Genomic DNA, 21,919 nt, shown 5'->3' with positions numbered 1-21,919 from the left:
TAGGTTCGGTTTTCTTTACGATTAGCTGGCGTTCCTTCAGAGGGGCATCTGTAACCGAGAACGCAACAGACAGCTTGAAGGGGACTTTACACAGGACAGAAGGGAACATGCTGAAAAACACTTATCTTTACTACTCTAAATCAATATTATATTAAAACACTGACTGTTCTCAGAAACTGTTCTGAGTTAAACCCATCCCCATTGGCAACCCCCTCACAGCTCACTATCAACAGTAAATATCTTGGCCCGAGAAACTTCTCCATAGGTACTGGCCAAAAAAGCGGGTCCCTGCTCTGGCCACCACTGTGACTGCGGGTGCCACGTCAGAGCTCCGGGAGAGGAATGCTCAGGGATCAAAGTCCGGGCTAGCCGGGAGGGCAGCGCAGCGGCAGCGGGGAGAACAGGCTGGCGCACAGTCGCGCAGACAGTGTCATCGCTCTCCAGCCACCGTGGCAGCCACTGTTCCCACTGTGTCCTTCTCCTACACCAAGCACCAGCTGACAGCAGTTTATTTACATAGCATGAAAACACACCATGAAGGTGACGGATGGAGATCTGTGAGTTTGGGGCATTCTTTTAAATACATTTAAGTGAATAATTTGAAGCTAAAGGCTTATTTTCTGGAAAACCAGGTATTTTCTTCAAGAACACTTTTTGTATAGGTAATTCCTAGGTATTAACTAAATTAAGTATTAGACAATGCATATAAACGTATAAAAAATTCTAAGCTTGTTTAAAGAAAAAAATTATTTCTCTTAAAAGTTTTGTTCACCCAAGAAAGCTGAGGGAAGTACGATTCTGTTCAGATTTATTGTTTCTCAGTATTGTAGTCATATATCTAATCATGTCTCCAATAAGGAAGCTAAATTATAAAATAACAATCACTGGCTCAGGAATGCAAATACCAACTCCATTTCATTTTAAAGTTATTATTTACCAACACCGCTAGTCATTTGCAAAGAAACAGTGTGGGTCAAGGCAGAGAGTTTTTTCAGCTGCCACAAGAACTCTGTAAACAAATAATTCCTAGGTATTAAAGCCACCGAGTTCAGCAGGAGTGCTGGTGTCAGAACAAAGCACGAAGGAAGCAGTGTGAGGAAACACGAGGATAAACGCGCTGTCCCAAGTCATCAATACGATGCGAATCCATAAATGTGTTCTGTGGGCACCTAAAATTTAAAGGAAAAAAAGGGTATTTTGGACCCACTGCGCCACAATAGGTGCTGCGGAATCCCTGGAATCTCCTGGCAATCAGAAAAGGCTGCAGCGGCAGTAAAAGCGGATCATGCAGCAAGGCTGGCAGAAGGGCAAAACCCACAACTGGTAGGCGTAGCAGTGCGCTGCAGCACGCGGAAAGCCACGCGCCACGTACGGCCACCTGCTGCGGGTCAGGGCAAGGCACCAGCTTCTGCACAGAGCCCCGGGTGCCTCCCGCCCCGCTTCCAGGTCATTTTGGGAGGGTTCATCTCCCTCCTGTTCCCATTTCTCTGTCCACCATACCCAACATAATCCCTCAGCCCCACTGATAAGCAAGCCACTTATCTGCTTTGAAACTCCCAGTATGAACAACTTTCTCTGAAAGAGCACAGAAATTCTCCCCTCCATCAGCCCTCAGTGTCGCCACCCCAACAGGGAAACCACGCGCGGCTGCACGCCCTCAGACATTACTCAGCTGTCTTCAAAAATTGCTAATGGCAAGAATGTGACAAAACACAGAACACAGACTAAGACCATCAGCCACGACAAACAGGGAAAAAGGATGTTAATGACTTCTGTCACTGTCTTACCTGGAAATCAAATCAGGAATCTATAACTTAGGAACAATTCTCTTTCATTATAGTTCACCCGAATCACGCAGGGTCTACTGACACTATTGAAATTTTTATTTTTACTTTTTTTTTTATTACATGCGGATTTTGGGGTGGGGTTATTGTGTTTTGTTTTTCAGTCTTCTAAAGGAACTGAGGAACAGAACTCTGCATTCTCTAAAAGCATTGTCTTTAATGCCTACTTAACTGATTCAATACACACACTGCTAACATGAACACAGGGACTGTATCTTCCTGTGGAAAAAGGTGAGGCTGCATCATTGAAAGGACGTTGGAAAGAGGTGAAGCCTCATTAACCTAATTTATAAAACAGTGCTATGAGAAAGCTTACCCGATTCCTTATATTCACACACACAAAATTAAATTAAGACGCTCAGACAAGATGTTAACTCACCTCACAAACCCACACGGGTTTCTCTACCAAAATCAAGACACACAGTTTAGAAACAGTCAGAACCCGTCAAAATATTTTTTGTTCCTGGCTTTTTCGGCTAATGCTGACCTTCTGATATTCCATGAGCTTTTTGCCTTTTGCTGGCCTAATGGCAGTGAGAGGAACAAAATGCTGAAGCTTTCCTGTCTCCTATAAATTTGGTGTTTTGGCCTGTCAGACCAATTGTTCTTTGAGACCTTTCACTAATTTCCTGTGACTCCTCTTTCCCAAGACAGGCTCTTGGGAAACTGACCTCTTTTGCACCACATATTGAGAGTGAAGAGAGGTCTTCTGACTAGTGAGATTGATTGCGCAGTATTCTCAGACTACAAAGGTTTTATTTCCAAAGAAGCCAGCCTATGGCATCCCCATCCGCTTCCATCTCAGTGTAGCAGCTCTCGCTGACCCGGGTTGCAATTTGGGTGATTTTGCGTTCTATCAGTTACGAACTCCCATATCACGCACAGGCAAATACACAATAAAAGATTTAAGCTTTCTGAAGGCATCTTACAAGACGTTTTCATAAACAAACACATTGTACGCTGCACAAATTATTCAGATCAACTCTTCTTTGTTAGAGACATTCCAATGAGCTCCCAAAAGCAGAGACGGTCTCCGCTGTCTGTATTCTGCTTCTAACAAAGGCAGCTTTGTTCCACCAGAAATGGCCTTGTCATGCATCAGAAGCCTATCTTGGTGTTTCTGGAGAGTGTCCACTGAACATGTTTTAAGTCAAAGTCCCTAGATGTCAGCTTTAAGCAATTTTGACTAAAGATAGTGCGTTTTACCAGTTCATGTTCTTTAGCTCACCCAACTTTCGGCTGAGCAACCAAAACCACTGATAACTACACGCACTCAGATTTGCTATTTTTAAGTAAAGGAAACGCTGCTTCAAATACATCATAATGGGATAGATGCTCAATTTTATTACAGTTTTATAACAAAATGATGGATTTTGCTACCTTGAAAGACCTTGAAAATGGGAAGCGATAGTTTGGAGATATCGGGAAATAGGCTTCTGTTTTAAAATCACTTTCATTATTTACACAAATGAGGTTGTAGAAAGCCAGCACAAAGTTTTGTTATAGTTTAACAGTATTGCATAACTCAGGAAACAAAATATGTTTTAAGTTTAAAAAGGAGTTACAAATTGTGTTTTTACTCCAAGTTATAAACAAAACAAGTTTTAAAGCATTAGACTTTCCAGACAGAAAGAATAAGATTATAATTTTAGGCTAGTGTGGTATTTTTCCATTCTTTCTTCCCCTCCCCCCCCCCCTTTCTTTGAAGGCTATTAATCAAAAGGGTTGTAAGAATTCCCCTAAATATATTGCTCTCCCAACCCCCATTTCTGCTTTAAGTATTTTAAGTGAGAAATTTAAAAGTGGATTTAATGATTTGGAAGGCTTATTCAACACCGAACACGCCCCTATTCACATAGCTGTACTGGTACAGTCAGCAGTGTCTTACAGAAACAATCCAAAGGAGAGGCAAAGTCTACAGGTTAATTAAACCTTTGATTTCCATTAAGCTATCTAAAAGAGATGGCAACTACCCCCTCAATACATGATGGTTCTGTGACACCAACATTTGTCTAGCAAGAAACGTCCTCATGATATTTTATTTTTACAATTCACATTTCACGTAAGGAAAAGCTTTCAAAAAGTACTGTTCCTTGAAAATAAGGATTTTGAAAACCTGCACTCCCTGACAACACTGCTGTCATGCAACTCTCATTCCTGTGGTGGCTGTGGATTCAGAAAGTACCCAGCTGCTGGCAAAAGATCTCAACTATGAGAGAGAGAGAGAGAGAGAGAGAAGCAAAAGGGAACAGGGGATGGAGAAATGAGGGCGTACTGAGTAAGTCCAAATGTACACCTATTATATAGCTCCTAAATTAGGTTTGTATTTGACACAATATGTTAGAGTTTCTCACACGTATGCTCCACAAAACAAAATCTTATTACTGCATAAAATTCAGAAAACGTAAAATCAAACTGCTGCACAACAGCTGTAAAATTCCACAGACTTCATGAGGCTTCAGAGAAATGGGAGCCAAGAAGGGACATTACCCTGACTGGGAACATGAAACCTGAGAAGCTCCACAAAGGTAAACACAGGTTTAACGCTAAAGAATTCAGAATATCGCAATTTCTACAGGAAAGAAACAAAAGCAAAAAAAAAAAAAGGGGGAGGCTGAAAAAGTGGGAAGGCCTGACTCCAGAAATACTCCTAGTCTGACAGAGTCCTGATCCAACCATTAGCCCCGTTTCTGACAGGAGTCGGGTATTTTTATGTTCCACGGATAAAGAAAGATACATTTAAAGTTCCACAGTGCTACTGTTAAGATCAATCAGTATCTTAACGAGGCCATGTGCATCCTTTAGCCATTGTGCTTGGTTTCAAACTGGAAATAAGGTATAAGAAAGAAGCATAGACATTTTTATTTTTCACTTATGTAGAAATTCACCTGCTGATACTGCTATTAACCAGGCAAGGATAATGAGCAAATTATAACAAGCAAATCCTCATTAAATAACTTTTTGAAATAAAGTATTCATAACCCTGAAGTACACCGTGAGCGCACATACATCTCCATGTCCCATATTAAATAATGCTGGCAGTAATTATCAGCAATCATAAAACAGCCTTTCCAGCATTTGTATCGTGTAAGATCTGCCAACATTTTCTTTTCCTTAGGCACTATTTGTAGTGTATCCGTTTTCCTTCTTATTGACTTTGTACTGAAGAAACTTTAAAAAAAAAAAGCAGAGCACAGCAGATCATCTTTTTAAAAGAAATGCAAGCGTCTGGTGCCCGGTGCTGCAGCGTGCGCAGCACTGTTCATAACCAGTGAAATGCCTATGCTGTTTACATAAAGATACCGGAGTCACACAGTATGCGGCACATCACGTACTGGGTAGAAAGCAAACAGTGATCCCACCAATTAAGGAAAACACTGGCAAGAGCCAGTTCTTAAGGGCAAGTATGAAACTCTTGCTCAATTTTTAATAGTTTAATAAGGGCAGACAGCTTAATTTGACAGACTGTAAAGACTAGGTATCACAGCTTAATGTATCAACATTTTCCGTAGAAACTGTTTAGATCTGAAGGATAATAATTTCTGCTAAAATATACTATGTTCTTTCCTTCCCTACTAATTTTCAGGGAAACTAACACCATGCCCAACCCATTACATGTGAGCTCAAACACAGTAGGCAAGGTGAGTCCGTCAAAGTCATGTGCAAGTTCACTGTGATTTTTATTTTCCACCTTCAAACTAGCATGACAGTTGTGGAAGAAACTGTTACCGCCCCAAAATGGTTACCTGAGATTCCAATAAGAAACTCGCTTTTATGTTCAAACAATTATTGAAGTAGTGACCAGACATCTCCAGTTCAGCCTACCCGTAAGCTCTCCTTACTAAATGAGTACAGCCAGAAAAGTCAACAGCTGTTCAACGTTAAGAATAGAGAGTATTCTGGCAAGAAAAGCTAAGATCTCTACAAATAAAAGCAGGACGCCTCAGAGAACAGGAGTATAGGTAAGGCATAGCCTGAGTCCGCAAATACTACCATGTATCATGGACAGTACTAACCAAAGCTCTGCTATTCAAGGAGCTGCCTGTGAGGTACAGAAGGAAAATACAATACAAATAAACAGGGGCTTACTCATATCACAAAACCAGAATCTACGGTTCGCAAAAGTCAAACCTTAGTTGTCTGCATTATATTAAATGATTCTTCAGCACTGCAGAGTACGTATATTTTGGTAATCTCAAAGCTCAGAGAATCAAATTCCTTTCTAATTTATTTACAGCCTATAAAAACCTAAGACTCTGCATATTAATAAGTGTAACATTTGATTTCTCATTCTAAAATTGTCAGGCCTAAACTTTTGCTGAAGTTGCCACCTTGCAGCTGTTCCTTCATTTTGTGGTTAACGGTAAAGATACTATTTTGTATACTACATTTTGTTACTTGCTTGAAACGTATTTTGAATACTAGTAATCACCCTCGGGTATAATTAAAACAAAATAAAGAAGTTTTATTTCTACACTTACTTTTTGCTTGCTTCATAAACATCTGTGATGTTGGAGAAAAGGTGATGGCTCTCTGTTTTGGTCATTGTGAGGCTCAGTTCCCTGGAATTTTTAAACATCCGGATCAGAATCTCCAAGCTCAGCAAATAAGAATGCTCAGAAGATATCACTTCAAATATTGCCTGCAAAGTGGAGCGAGGAAAGAACAGACTTACTATTGACTAGGCTTCTTTTTTTAATTCTTTTTTAAAAGGAACCGCGGAGGAGGGGTGCAAAGAAAAGTTACTGGGTGTAAGACAGAGTTTATAACATAAAAATTCACCTCCATTATAGTCGCATCATTTACTTAGAAATAAGTGATTTAATGCTAGGGAAAAAAAAGACTTTTTAAAAGTCTATACTAAGACTTTTCAATGCAACTGCAGAGTTTGAAGACAAAAACTTAACACCATGATCACTCCCCATTCATACTCCTGAGAGGTTTGTTTGCTTTTGTTTTGCTGTTTTTCTTTTTTTAATTAAAAAAAAAAAGGTCTGTTTTTGTGGTCTGAAGCTTCCTATCAGTCACACTACTGTTGACCAGCCAGTATTTGCTTGTGCTCTTCTGAAACGGAAGCTGGCGAGTTATTTACTTGAAAGCATTCTTGGGTAACAGAGCTCTGCTTACCCAAGCATCTGCAGAAAAGCAAAACCCTTTGCAAAATTCAGGTTTTAGTCCTCTATCAGCAGTGATACCATGGTTACGTTGAAAACATCCAGGCAGGGGCAGGCCCAGGAGAGGCTGAGCTATGTGTCCCGGGAGAGACCCCCGGAGGCAGAGCCGGGGGGGGGGGAGCAGCGGCTATCCCCTTCAGCCGATTAGTGACCAGACAGGCAGACCTCCAGGACATTCCCTCCCCTCCCACAAACAACTTCTTCTCTTTTATCACCCTACCACTTAAAAGAGTAGCCACTCTAACTTCCATCAGCTGGCTGACATACAAAGCAAACTTTTAAGGGACTCTTACACTTTGAAATCCACATACTCGTTCCATTGGAAATTGCCATCTCTGATGTAGAAACCTATTCAGCTTTTAGACATCTTTTATCTCTCGGCTTTATTTGCTGTTAATCTGCTGGAGTTCTTGTATGTATATACAAGGGGAAAAAATTAAGTAATTTTCATGAACCCTTTAGTCATGAGCTCCACCAAGTCACATCTGTCATCAGTGCTACCTTCCAGGCATCACCAACACGGAACAGTGCCATCAGCAGAGGTAACAGAACTTTGTTCTCAATATAACTAATGTTAGTAGTTGCATGTATAATTTCATTAGTTATTTGCAACGGACTTCTCTAAGCACTCTCAAACCGGAAGAGAAATACATACTTTAAATGCAACAGTGCAGATCTGATTATTTAGAAAGGCTAATGCCCATGGCTCTGCAAACGCAGAGGGAGACAGAGGAAGGGTCTCGCAGCTGACAGTCTGCGGGAGGAGTTCCCCCAGATGGTCTGATGTACGTGCTCTACAGAGACCCTGCTCTTCCGTGACCAGGTATAAAGGCAAGGGAGACTACAGGCAGGTCGAAGGCACTCTTCCTGAATACTCCCAACCGCCAACTGAGACCAACCATACTGGGGGAAAAAAAAAAAAAAAAAAACAACACAAAACGTTCTGCTGGGGATATTTGCTCATAAGATTTCTTAGAGTTCCAGCCCAGTGAATTGTGCTGGTGTTACTAAGGTATGCTTTTGATCAAATACAATTTCTCTCGGGTATCCTGAGACGCAATGTTCCCAGACTGTGCTTTCAAAATTATTCTTGCCTTTCTAAAAAGTCTTCTTCAAAGAACTGAGATTTTAATAGTGAAATAATAAATTTTAGATTTCTTTGAACAAAACAAACAAACAAACAAAAAACCTGCTTTAGCTGAAGCCTTAAAGGTTTATGCGGTACAAAGAAGATTTATCAACTTCACAGAAAACCTACAGGGCCCTCACACACACAAGGAAAGGAAATCTAATGTATCTATCAGTAGTCTCTCCATCTTATTACCTACCTAAAAAGCTGAAGGGGTCTGGTGAGAACTACAGCAGCAGCTAGGTGACAGCTACAACATCCTACGTATTATTCATAAGAGTGAATGCTGCTGTGCAAGAAGACATGCAAAGGTGATGCTTAAAAGAATGTTAAATTGCCTGCCTGCCTGCCAGCTCCGTCAGCCTCAGGAATCTATAGACCTTACACATACATCAGCCAAACTCGGGCAGCAAATCTACCCGCTGGGTGGCTAACAATGTGCAGAAAGTTACCTAAAATGAGCATTTTGACCTTCGCCCAGCAATTACATTTCCAATCTCCAGTCTCATTGTACTTCTCCCAGCAGTGGTCACAAAAATGGATTTACCTAAGGATTGCTGTAGAGTTCCATGGCTAATTGGTTTCTACCCAGACATTTTTCAACACAGGAAAATATATAAGCTCTCTTATTATTATTTTTGTTCTGGAGGGGTTTTGTTTGTGATTTTACTGAGGACCCTCATGCACTTCTTCCAGTTTGGTAATAGAAAGTCATTAGCATGGTGAGAAATAAATGGGACAAAGAAAGGTACTTTGCTTCTTATGCGTAAGGAAGGGAGAGAGTATCATATTACCATGACCCAAACACATTTCTGAGAGTAAAAACATAAAAAAGGATTAAGAAAAAAATCTTGACTTTGACAGACAGTAACTACACCACATTCAGAGGCCGGGTAGCATTTCCCAGGCACTTCCTAACAGTGTTTCTGAATGACATCTGAAATCATATTGTGGTTCATTTGCAGAACACTAAGGTAAGCAGGTGTTTGATTCTTGACGGACAGTAAACACTCTTAAGAGGTCAGATGCATACTGCAGTTTGTACGCACATAGGCAGCTAAGAGTTTCCAGCTTGCATGAAAAGAAGATCTATCGAAAATTATTTTAGTTCAAATCAGTTTGTCTATATGACGCATTTTCTTTAGACAAAAGATGCACGGAGATCCATCTCAGTAATGTGTTCTGAAAGATGGGATGCGTGTGAATGCACGACATTGACATTTAATCAAGGTATAAAGCAAACAAATATATTTTTCTGCAGTGACAATATATTACGATAGCAAAAATAATCTAATAAGTTCTAAAAAGCATTTAAAGAATAGATAATAATTGATAAAAGGCAATTTAAAATAAATACAGCAAAAGCATGACTTGGTAGTACAGCTATATCTTAAGAATATTTATTTAGGCTTCCTCCAAAAGAACAGGCCTCTAATATTCAAATAAAAAAATCCCTCAGGCTTGAAAAGATTTTTGGTAACATTAAAGACTTTACATCTAAAAGGCATCTAAAGAACTTGTTGTCTTTGAAGGGATGTAAATATGACTCCAGGAAATATAGACTAAAAGTTCCTAAAGGATATAGGACTGAAATAAACGCCTTGTGACTCAAAGCTTCCCAGCAGGAGGAGACAGAAAAGCAGAACACATGGCCTGAACTGCTGCACAGCCTCTTCCCCAAAAAAGCCAAAGACAGTCAAAGAAATGTAGCATTATAGAAAACAACCACAACAAACTATCGTCTAAATCTCACGTATGCAATCCAAGATGCTTCTGTATCTCATGTATGAACACAACAGCTGCAGGTCACACAGCTACATTAATGTTTGAGGCTCGCTACACGCATCCGTGAACCTCGCAGAAAACCCCAGTCAGGTCTCCCTTGGCTACATTCACTGCGGTATGTCCGGAAGCGAAATGAAGATAATTGGAACAAATTACCATGGCAGGTAATGTTACAGTGTTTTTTTCCTACTGAAGGACATACCTCAAGAACTGCAGGTATATAGTTGGCTAGGTCAGGCTATTCTTTTCAACACCTCTCATTCTTTTTGATATAGCCCCTGTAAGTAAGGAAGGAGGGTAAAGCAGTATCTGGACAAAAGGAGCAAAGAAGAGAAGGGAAGCGGATAAAGAGGACAAGAGGAGCAAAGGGGAAAGAGAGAGAGAGAAAAGATAACTACATCAGTAATTGCTGCTGTTGTCTGTACTGTTGACAGCATGGATGCACCTACTCCGTTTCAGTGTGAAAGGAAAAGGTTACTTACACCAGATACACGGTGCTCGCATGTTCAGAATTGTTCGCAGGTTTAGTTACAACTGAGGGCCATTGTAAAAAGCTGCTCTTTGTTCCTCACTGCCTTTAAAAATTTATGTGCCACCTCCTACCCTCTGTGAACACAAGGTTAATTTCACACCTTTGCCAGCACAGCACGCAGCAGTGACTGTCCAGTGCTGCTGAGCAGCCATCAACCAGGCTACATCTGCTGGTGGGAGCGTGCCCAGGACCCCCTCCTCCAGCAAGGCCCGCAGGATGCTGGAGGAGACCCATGGTAGGGACATATGCACATCAGCAATAGACAGGTTTGGGGTTTTTATTCTCCCTGGGGAGAGCAGCCACGTCACTCTAGGACAGGAAGCAGTGTGATGAACTTCTTATCAACAAATAGAGTGCACTAAATCAGGTATGCAGCGCATCCCTAAACAATCAACAAAAAAGCATGTGTTACTTGAAAGAGTACCTCCTGTCTTTTTCTTTCTTCCTGGCTGATTGCGTCTGATAATCCATTCTTCTTTACCTTAAAAAAAAAAAAATTTAATAAATTAATATCTTTTGTAGAAAAATACAATTTAAAAAAAAACCCAAACCACAGAATTAGCAAAACATTGGACTAGGAATTCAGCTAAAGAATCTGTCCACTTCAGACAAACAGTAACGAACCAGCAGAAATAATTAAAAAAAAGTCAATAATGTCTGACATTTGACTTATCAAAGAACTAAATAATTTCATTAAAAACTATCCCAGGACACACGCACACAGAACTACTGCAGCAAAAGCACGCACAGTTGAATCATGGTCACCCTGCACAACCTCCCTGGATATTACACACACACCGAGAATGAAAACTGCTTTCTCCTTTCAAGTTAGATTTCTATGACACATACATCACAAGGTTCATTTTCTGAGTTGGCCTGAAAAATCTTAGTGTCTTCCTTTGCTAAACACACCTAAAGGCCTTAGAGAAACTACCCAGACAGGTAGTTTGTTGGCCAAGAAATTCTTCTGGAGGAGCTCCAGCTTTACCCTAACAGACATGGCAAAATCCTGAGTAAACGCCCCTGAATTTCTGTCCTCAGCCCACGATGATGTCTCTCCCCACTCTGCACCCTACAGCCAAATCAGCCAAGACAAGTTGGCCCCAGCTCTCCACATCCAACCATCATGAACTCCAGCCACAGCTGCATTTTCCACAGCCCGAAGCCCCATGCTTAACTACCAAACTGCACACTAGAGACCCCTGAAGTTTATTCTTTCCTGATGCAAATCGCATGCATTATGTCATTTAATGGAAAGCGAAGCACCATGGAGGGACTGACTTCATACATCTCCTAGAGGAGTGTTAAACACAGGACCTCAAAACAGGAGGGTCACCTGCGTATGGCACGCTGGACCAGGGAAGAGGACAGAGGTCACTGCACAGCACTACACATGTGAAAGATACTGGACATGAGACCTAGCAGATGCACTTCCATTCTCCTGTTCTCTTAAGGTCTTCTCCAAAAGCTCTTAAAGCAGTATCATCAACAGCTTTCTCTTCTTACTCCACTTGTTCCCTGGAATTTTAAAGGATACATTTAAATGTATCCTTTAAATGAAACCTTTAAAGCACTCGCTAGGAAGTACATTGTCACTTTTCTTCTGGATGCAGTGGAGGACTTTTCTAAAAATATGCCGACACAGGAAATACCTATGAACGCATGCAGGAGACTTCAGTGCTTCCTGTTGACACAGCAACTGCAAACCTCCAGTGAGGTCAATGGGACAACTGCTGTATTCACATTCAACGAACTGTAGCTGCGTTTCATGATCATTATTGTCACATATGGGTGTGTACATACTAACTACACTTACGAATTCATCATGGAAGCAAATGGCTCAACCTGATATTCTTAATCAATGGCATCACTTCCAAAGAGAAAAGGCCCAAGTATAGAGATGATTTTTGGCATGTTCTGTGAAGGAAAATTCAACTCCTCTTTTTTGAGATGTACAAAATGTTTTAGCTGAAATATTGTAAAAATCCCATTTGTGATACTACACAAACAAAAACTTAGTATAAGCTAAGTAAGAACATAACAAGAATGGAAGAGGCCCAACACTACAGCTACTGATGTTGTCTTATTGTCGCACTGCACTGCTTTTTCCCAGCAACTCAGTTATGACTGATACAACCACAGAGACGAGGAGGGAAAGATGAAAGAATGACAGGTTAACTCTGTGGTTGCGTACAAGCGGTTACTCCAAAATAAGGAAGTGCTGCAGATGAGTTGGAACTCACCAGAAATATTTCTTTGAGAAATACAGTAAGTGGCTGCACCATAAACCAAATTGAACGTAAGCCCTTTGATACTGGGAGAGAAATGAGAGCTGAGGCAGAGGTTAGCCCTGAAGATCCTTGACAGTAAAACCAGGTAGGTTTTTGTTCGATACCACAGAGAAGAGGCAGCCATGGAAAGGTGACACTGCGAGTGGCTCAGTAAAGCAACTTGGGGCAGCTTTTTAAATGAATGAGAAAAGTCACAACTGCATTGTCCCAAACCAGAGAAAGAGATGATCAAGAAAATGAAAGACAAGATGACCAACGCTTGGAAAGAGCTTCAGGTTAGAGAGGCAGCAGTTGAGAGAACATGCAAAATCTTGACGCAGCACTATGGAAATACATTGAACCTACTGGGCATGAAATGGAGGACTTGATGCTAAAACATCCATTTAATATTAAATACTTCAATAATTATGAGCGTTACCCATGCTACAGGACATGTGCTAGATCTGAGGAGTATCTTACAAGCATCGCAGCAGCATTGACAGGAATAATGAAAAGTGAACATGCACCATACTCTCCAGGCTGGACAGTAAGGACATTTAAGTTCAAAGTCTGCCAGTCAGATGCAGTGATCAAACTCTGCACCAGATTGCCCAGAGAGATGGTGAGTTCTCCACCTGTGGAGACATTAAAAACCTGACTGGACACAGTCCTGGACAACCTGCTCCAACTGACCCTCCTCAAACAGATGATCTCAAGAGTTCCCTTCCAACCTAACCGATGCTGTGATTCCTAGCATGCACAGTTATACACGTTGTCGTTATCCATACCAACTGAACGCTGCACTTGTTGGAAAGTAAATACATTTAAAATAGAGCGCAAGTTAGTATCAGCGCCTATGATCTACTGGAAATTCTTCAAAAATATTGAAAGATACTTTCAGAATATATTTGGGAAATACTGGTTGTTCTCCCTAAATTAAACTCTTGCATCAACAGGTGAAGGTTGGAAGGGACAGAGATAGTAGATAAGCTGGCTCTTTACCTCGTCATCTGCTTAGCTACTGATAGCTGTTTAATCTGTAATAGGAATCTGAAGAGGGTTCAAGAGAGGAATTTGAAAGGAACTGGATTTAAATAACACCCTATTTCAGAGTCTTTAAATGTTCTCTGAAAAGCTCAATCTTAGTTTCACACGTGCGTCTACACTGTATCTTCCTAAAGACAGAGAAGCCCCTTTTTTATTATTATTATCATCAAGGATTTGACAACTCCATACACAAAGGTTTCAGTACCCCCCTCAAATCGAAAGTCTGGTCAGTACTGCATCAGCTGCCAAGCCTGTATGGCCAAAGAAACATCCTGCAGGAGTGGATTCATTCTGCTGTCCTTCCCCTCAATTTCGGAGCATAGCCACTGCTAACAAGTACCATAAACATACTATTCTTCTTCTTTCCTAACATATGCCGAAACCCAATACTTTGACATTTTCCAGCTGACTTCCTGTTACAATCCCACACTCACTTTTTAATACACATTGACAGCATGTAATTTTTCCAGAGAGTTATAAACACAGACACTGTCAGACTCAGATTCCCATATTTTGCTTTCACCGTGCACTACCTTTTCCCATGTACTCCCCACTTCCAACCTTGTAAATCAAGTAAAGACACTGAGCAAGTTTGCCGTGCTAGAAATCACAAAGAACAAGATGGTTTATATAACTAAGCATGACAGAGGAATGGTTCTCTTACCAAGATGATCTTTATACTATTTTGGTTTCATGACAAATTAGTGCTTTTGAAATAATTATTATTATTATTATTACTGAAAAGCATTCCTTCCAAAACACCTCAGCTGTTGAACATTTGACTGCTAGTCTGGCTAGAAGGTAGAAAAAACCCCAATTTGACTTCATTATAAACAAACTTCTTTGCAACATTAAGCAAATTAACTACATTTAAAGTACTTGATTTGTTGAAAGAAAATTTAAAGCAAATCTTTTCAAAACCACATTGTCTTGCCTTCTTTATAATTATCGAATCAAAGAGGGATTCATATTTCAATGCGTTAAACCACAAAAGGTCATCAACATCTGTAAGACAGCTCTTCTAAACAAACAATCTAAATAGCCTTAGAAGATCTTGCCGAGGCTTAATAACCAATTTATATAGGATATGCACAGCCAATGGCCCCAGCTGTCAAATATTCTAGGTGATCGTGTCATGTAATAATACTACTTTCCTGTGTCACATATAGAGATGAGGTTCTACAACATTCTACAAGTTACATAAACAGAAACAAAAAAAAAAACCCAAACCCTTCATTTTAGTGATATCCCTCCAGAAGCACAGAAACAATCAAAGGATAAAATTAACCTCAAAAACACAGCATTTTGACAGTTGCATACTAGGAAAGCCTGTGGAAATATAAACTAGTATCATTAATTTGCCATCTTATTAGCAGGGATGCTAGCAAGTAAACCAGCTGAATTCTACTTTGTTTAATGATACTATTAAGAAAAAGCTACTGCACATGCTTCACAGACTGTGCTAAGGACAGCAGAATACAACTATCTGAATACTTGGCATTTTTAAAATGGCTCCCATTAAATATATGCAATCAAATCAACTTGAAGTTGGCTTGCAGCAATTTAGAACCATTCAGCAGAAACTTGTTTGTAACTAACTGAAGCTTTTCATTGGTATAATTCACCCTTTAGTGAATTCACACACACTTTTTTTTCTTAATCAGGATTTCCATATTGTTCTTATGAAATGAAAAACAAAGTTTAGCAAAAATAAAAAGAGAACAGGAGTAAATCCTATTTAAGGTTTGATCCACACCACTCCTGTTTACCGAAAGGAACTACAAAGCACAGATTTCACTCTGAGTTTACACGCTGTCAGGATTTAAACCTGTCTTTTCAGGCTTTCTGACAGCACCTCATTCACAACAGCCAAATACTGTAACACACGTTAGTGTAAACCATAACTCTCCTAAGGACCTGCACCAGGACGGCTCCCAGCACCCCGCGCAGGCAGGGCCTAAGCAGCCATGTCTAGTGACTGTGGGAAGTATGAAGTCAGGGTCCTAAATTCAATGTGCAAACAAAAGAAGCAGGCTTGATTTTTTTTTTGTCCAGCATAGTTTAAAAGGAAAAAATTAACAGAAATATATCTTAAAGCATAAAACTATTAATATATTAATTCCTTTGCATTTCAATGTTGTATTTAGTTTCATCACAAACTACACTGATTTTTTTTTTTTCCCTCAGTAATTTTAAATCACATACTCTAACCAGTCTTTTGTGTGGCCACATGAGCCTACAAACACGCTAGAAAAAGGGAGGTGTCGAGTAACCAGGGAAACTGATTCTGGCAGGATCATCAGTCTATACCTACTAAAACTGACTGAGAAAATGTGATTTATGCTTTCTGTAGGCTGTTGGGAGTTACCTTACATAAAACCTAAACAAAAGCTAAATTCGGACCTCCAGATTTGGATTAGTAACATCTGAATAGTTGCAAACTTGTCGATAAAAAAATTTGGAGAAACCTTATATTTTGGAAGGGAGAAGATGATGACAAACTTCAGCCAAAAACTCCAATAGCAAGTAAGAAGACTTTCTTCAATATATTCTTAAATACTCTGTCTTTGTCTGGCTATACAACGATCAAATACTCACAACGGACAGCTGACTCCACGTTGATCTCAGGGGCTTATAGCAAAAAACAACCTTTTCATCCGATTTCTGCTCTTGGGGCTCAGACTCTTCATCAGAATCTATGTCCAAAGCTTTTTCTTTATAGTTCTGATATAATACAGCATTTTCTATAAAACAACAACAGTATGTCATTAATTGCTAGAAAGTTAGCTTAGTTGCTTTCATAAAAATTGTAAGTAACATTTAAACAATGAAAGAAACCAAAATGTCAGTGTGCCATCCACAAACTCCGAGAGACAAAGATAGGATCTTATTTAGGGTGGACAATGGTGCAGTAGAGTAACAATGGATCACTGTACCACTACCAAAAAGATCCACACTGACTGAATTAAAGAACAGATGTGTCCTTTGTGAAGAAAAAACAGAAAACAATTTTTTCTTCCTTGGTTCGCTGTACAATGTTTCATAATTAGCCAGCAATTTAAAAATGGAACAAGCGTGTCAGTAGAGCAGAGTCACTAATCTGGAGGTCTAGCTATTTTAATCTGCAAAACCATTACAAGTCCACTACCCATGCCAACTTTTATTCTGTCAGCTTTAAATACTGTCTTCACACTTTGCTAAGAGAAGGAAATGATCCAAATTTCAGAAATTTGAGGTCAGAACTATTCCAAATAGAAACTTCAAAGCTTGCTTGAATAAGCATGAGCCCTATGAACCTTAAAGCAAAATACACTCATTATGTATTTCAGTACTGCCAGTATTAATTCAGTAATATCAATGGCAAAGAAACACAGGTGTGGAGCACACCCTTTCCATTTCCAAACCTCCTTGACCACACACCCGTTTCGAAAGCAGACAGAACAGGACTGAGAAATTCAAGACCAGAATAACCTACAGACGGATTAAGCTGTTAAGAAAGCAAGCTCTAAAAGGAACTTTAGAGATAGGCCAGGCTTTGGACAACATCCAATTTTCCCGTGCAAGAGAAAGGGGAAAGAAGTGAAAGGTCTGGCTGCTCCCCGCACAGCTGCAATTCCTGAGGTCTTAGGCTGGGCTGGGTGGATCTGTTCCACCTGCTCGGCCCATACAGCCCTGGCTGAGTATTATACACCGTCCGGCCTTTTGTATGTGTTCTTTGGAACGGGTCTATACAGTTTATACACTTTTAAGACAGGAAATTGTGTACAGTAACTGAATTCTGAGAGGCATTACAGAAAAAGTTATTAGTTGGGATCAGTCCAAGATAAAAGGGAGCCAATGGAAGAGAATCTAGAAAACGTCATTAGGAGACAGAGCGAGAAAAGTTGAAAATAAGATTGGAGGTAATGCAAATAGAACAAAGTAGAAAGTTTTGAGAAGAGAAACAAGAGGAAAAGGAAGGTAACACCGCAGCTGAGATGACCTTAAAGAGGCATTAAGCAGAGAAAAACCAAGAGAGTAGCGATTAATAGAATGAAACTTCCATGGACTCATAGCCAGGAAAGAACTTTTTTTCTGGTTGAAATATTGGGAAAAGCAGCAAACTTGGCAAAGCCCAGAACTAATGAGTAACATAAAAGAGCAGATACACGGACTGTGTTTTTCTGACACTTAAAACTTGAAGCCTAGGTAGCAGAAAAAGACAAGGATTACAAAGTCAAGGAATTCACCCCCACACCCCTGCCTTGTGAGGAAGAGAGAGAAACAGCTGCATGAACCATAAACTCAGAAAATAACAACTCAGGTGCATGCCATAAGTGATGACCCCACGCCCGTCAGCTGATGCACAAAAGCCTCGTCTTGCACCTGGGAAGAGTCACAGGGAACAGGCAGGAAGGCAGTCACAGCTGGAGGAACAAGACTCATCTATGTAATTCTACAAAACTTTTAGGGCTGAGATAGACAAATCGATCAGTTCATCTTTTAGGAGCGGCAAGAACTCAAGTTGAAAAGAAGCCCTTCAAAAAAAAAAACCCATTTTTAACCTGCCATACTATATTCTTTAAAATATTCCTTAAAGTGTGCCTTGTGCCAAAATTATAGTTCCACGTTTTACTCAGTGTACTGAAAAACAAGGTACTTAGTTTTTGACTACATATGAAAGAAGCGTGCAAAATGATCCTGAAGTTCCTTTCTCTCATGATTGAGCATATTACCAAGTCTGTACAGAAAAGGGCTTACCTTCCCCATCGAACGTCCCTTGTCCTTTCAGCATTTTCTTCTGATAATTTCAACAGAAAAGAAACATAGACACATTAAAAGGAGAACGCAAAATAACCAACAGTAACAAGAACTTCTATTTTATTTGATACTTGGGCTCCAAATTAACAGGCCCTAATCTATGAACTTCTGATGTTGGACAAGTATTCACAAAAACAACTGCTTCATCACAGAAAGTGAAAAGCTACTCTAGTTTTCCTTCTCTCATGCATTGTTTAAACTGTTTTCCCCAAACGCTTTGTTTTTCCTATGTTTCAAAAGCACAGTATACTAGCTTTACAAGAGTTCAGTGAACCTGTAACTCATTGCACTGTCACTGGGCTTTCCTAGGAGGATGTAAGGTACACGACTTAACGGCCGCCTCTTTCCCTGCACTCTGCAAAGAACCACCCCATTAAGTATTTTGTAAACTAACGTTTTGAGACCAAAACAAATCTTTGAAATAAAACAGCTGTTTTGGTGCAACAAGTCATAGGGCCTAAGAAGTCTGTTTAAAAAAATAAGAGTTTTCTGTGTAAAGACAGGACAGTGTCGTGTCCTCCTATTTTAAACATAACTTACTGTTGAAGTCTACTACCAAAACCAAAACAAAACAAACCACCTCCCTACTCAGCAGTAGTTCACAATTTGATTTCACCACCTGCAGCATTTTCACAAAACCTTTCATAACCATACTTTTTAATTTGGCTGAAAATTGTCATAAAGCTGATAATTATTTTAACAGCTACAGCATTAACCCTTAGCCTGGAGTACTTCATTACACAATTGCAGACACTCTGCAGAAATCTACCAATGTATTTTTTTTAAAGTAACAAATTATATTAAAAAATAAGGAAATATGAGATTACTATATGACACACTCAAGTAAAATAATATTTTTAGTAAGTCTTTACAATTTAATTTTCATACATTAACATTCAATATAAATCTACTACTCCTAAGGGATTACAATCAAGAATTAAAAACAGGCATTCTGATTTTACTTGCAGGCATTACAATTAAAGTTGAAAAAGATATCTGAAGTGGCCTCTATCAATTTAAAAATCAAACTCTGATTTTTAAAAATACTTTAGAAGCAATGTCTCGGAGAGAGGAGTAGTAAGGGAGGAAGTTTATTTTTCTGTCAGTCTGTTTACTCTAGCAGACAGACTTTATTAAAGTCAATGTCTCTTTTTTTCCTGTTTACTGCTTTCTGGGAAACAGGTTTTAAAACATCAATCTGGTTGTGAAAGACAACCTCGATGCGCCGGGGAACCCAGCAGGAAACGCCGAGCATGAGGCTGCCATCCACATGTTTCTGAGCTGCCCCGATTTTGACAGAATCGTGTCCCTGAAGACTCCGCCACTTCACTTTGAAAACAGCACTTGTAAGTGATCTGCGAGACTCGTCAATAACTACGGGAAGTTTTCTGGTAGCGAAAAGCAAACTGAAAAGAGCCCAGCATTCGCGGAAAGCACAGAGTTTGCGACTCGGGCTCCTGTGGTCTACACCGTTCGCACCAGCGCGTCCCCGAGCTGCACAACTTACCTTCATCCTCCCCAGGCTCGAGAATTTCTCTTTATCTTCGACAACCGCTTTAAGTATGGGCTGGGACATTCTGTTTTTTTTCTTAAAATTCGCAGAGCCGTCGAAGTCCACGCCGCTCACCACCGCCCTGCGGTAGGACGTCGACCTCAGGCCTCGCCTCAGCGTGCCCGGGCTGTCCAGCTCGCCCTCGGCCTCCTCCTCGCCGTCGGCCACCAAGGGCAGGCTGGGGCTCTCCACCATGCTGCGGACCTTCAGCACCCTCCTGCTCTCCGCGTTCTGGCCGTTGGCTTTGCCGCTCACCTTGATTTCGGAAGCCAGGCTCTTGGGGATGATCTGCTGCGTGCCCACCTTGAGCGCGGCGGGGCTGTTGGTGCTCAGGACCACGGGCTGGTCCGCGGGGGACGGCGGCCCCTGAGGGGCTCCGCCTGGCTCTGGGGACACCCCGGGGGGCCCCGGCGACACTTCTTCTGGCGTTCTGGCGGGGCGGGCGCGGTGCGGGGGCAGCGCTGCGGCTCCGCCGCCGCCGGGGGGGAGCGCGTCTGCGGGCGGCGGCGCGGGGCCGGGCCCGGCGGGGAAAGCGACCCGCTCCCGCTGCGCCGGCACCGCCGACGGGCCGGGCACCCTCGGGGCGCGACCCGGCTGGCTTCCCGGCGAGGTGACGGCACCGTTGGCAGCGAACCCGAGAGAACTGTTCGAGACCAGAGGCAGCGCCGGCGGACAGCGCTGAGGGGACGGCTCGGGGGAGGCTGGGGGCCGTACCTTCCCGTTGGACACCGATCCCATGCTGGAACTGAACAACGAGGCGCCCCTCCGCAGCGCCGCGCTGCCCGGGCAGGTGCTGACGGTGCCGGCAGGCTGAGTCACGGTGAAGGTGCACCTGTCCTCCACAGGAAAGTCGGTGAAGAGCACCCCGTTGGGGCTCTGGTACGACTGGGGCCGCGGTTTGCTCCCGCCGCGGGGCTGCGGCCGAGGGGTCGACCTCCTCTTCCAGCGCGGCGCCGCGCTGCCGCTGGAGAGACCCGCCTCGCCCTCCTCCTCCTCCATCGCCCGCTCCGCCTGCCCGCCGCCGCCCGCTCCCTGCAGTTCGGCAAAGGGGAAGCCAACGGCACCGCTCGTCAGGCCGCGGCAGCCCCACCGCCGCGGCGGGCGCCGGGCCAGCGCGGGCCGGGCCGGGCCGCGGAGGAGGGGAAGGGAGGGGAGAGGCAGGAGCGGCCCCGGCTCGCACCCAGCCCGCGCTTCCCGCCGGCAGACGGGGGCTGCCGCCGCTCCCACCTGCGCGGAGCCCGCGCTGGGCCGCCCGGCCCCGGCGGCGGGGAGGGGAAGGTCCGTTCCCGGCGGCGGTCCGCCCGCCCGCAGCGCCTCACCTCATGGCAGCGCCCCCCCGGGGGTGGGGAGGCGGTCGTGTCCCCCCCCGCCCCACCTGCGGGCTCAGCTGAGGCGGAAGGCGGCGCGCAGCCCTCCGCCGGCCCTTGCGGTCACCGCCGGGGCCCAGCCCCGCCGCCGGGCCCCTCCCCTGCCCTCCGCCCCGGCAGCGCGGGCAGCGGCCGGCCGCGCAGGTAGCGGGCGGCGGGGCGGGAGGGGCCAGCTGCCGGCGGGGCCCGACCCGGCTTCGGGGAGACGTAGCCTGGGCGCAGCGCCTCGGCCGCGGCTCTCGGAGGAGCCGGGGACCGGACAGGAGCGACTGGAGTCACACCTCGGCAAAAGCTGAACGAATTTACCTCAGTGTTAACGTAACCCCCCTTTCGGTGCGGCTGCCGGGGGCAGGAACGCCATCGAGACCAGCGCGGGTGGGGGGAGAAGCGGACCAGCTTCCGGGAGCTCAGGGCCTTTT

The 21,919-nt window shown here is 42.8% G+C and overlaps 1 protein-coding gene across 1 annotated transcript in view; it reads right to left on the bottom strand.

Annotated features, from left to right (window-relative positions):
- ARHGEF26 (Rho guanine nucleotide exchange factor 26) overlaps window positions 1-21,132 on the bottom strand; it is a gene marked incomplete at both ends in the record, with an annotated part of 55,141 nt that extends 34,009 nt beyond the window's left edge. The window contains 5 exons of the mRNA XM_082487199.1: window positions 6,326-6,486; window positions 10,889-10,945; window positions 16,380-16,525; window positions 18,522-18,561; window positions 20,089-21,132. Of these exons, the coding sequence (XP_082343325.1) occupies window positions 6,326-6,486; window positions 10,889-10,945; window positions 16,380-16,525; window positions 18,522-18,561; window positions 20,089-21,132 (1,448 nt within the window). The remainder of the gene's footprint in view (window positions 1-6,325; window positions 6,487-10,888; window positions 10,946-16,379; window positions 16,526-18,521; window positions 18,562-20,088) is intronic.
- Window positions 21,133-21,919: the final 787 nt, after the last annotated feature.

Source organism: Vanellus vanellus (assembly GCF_965231255.1).
Source record: "Vanellus vanellus genome assembly, chromosome: 8".
Classification (NCBI taxonomy): Eukaryota; Metazoa; Chordata; class Aves; order Charadriiformes; family Charadriidae; genus Vanellus; species Vanellus vanellus.
The sequence above is the reverse complement of the archived record's forward strand: the minus strand, read 5'-3'. Positions and strand labels throughout refer to the sequence as shown.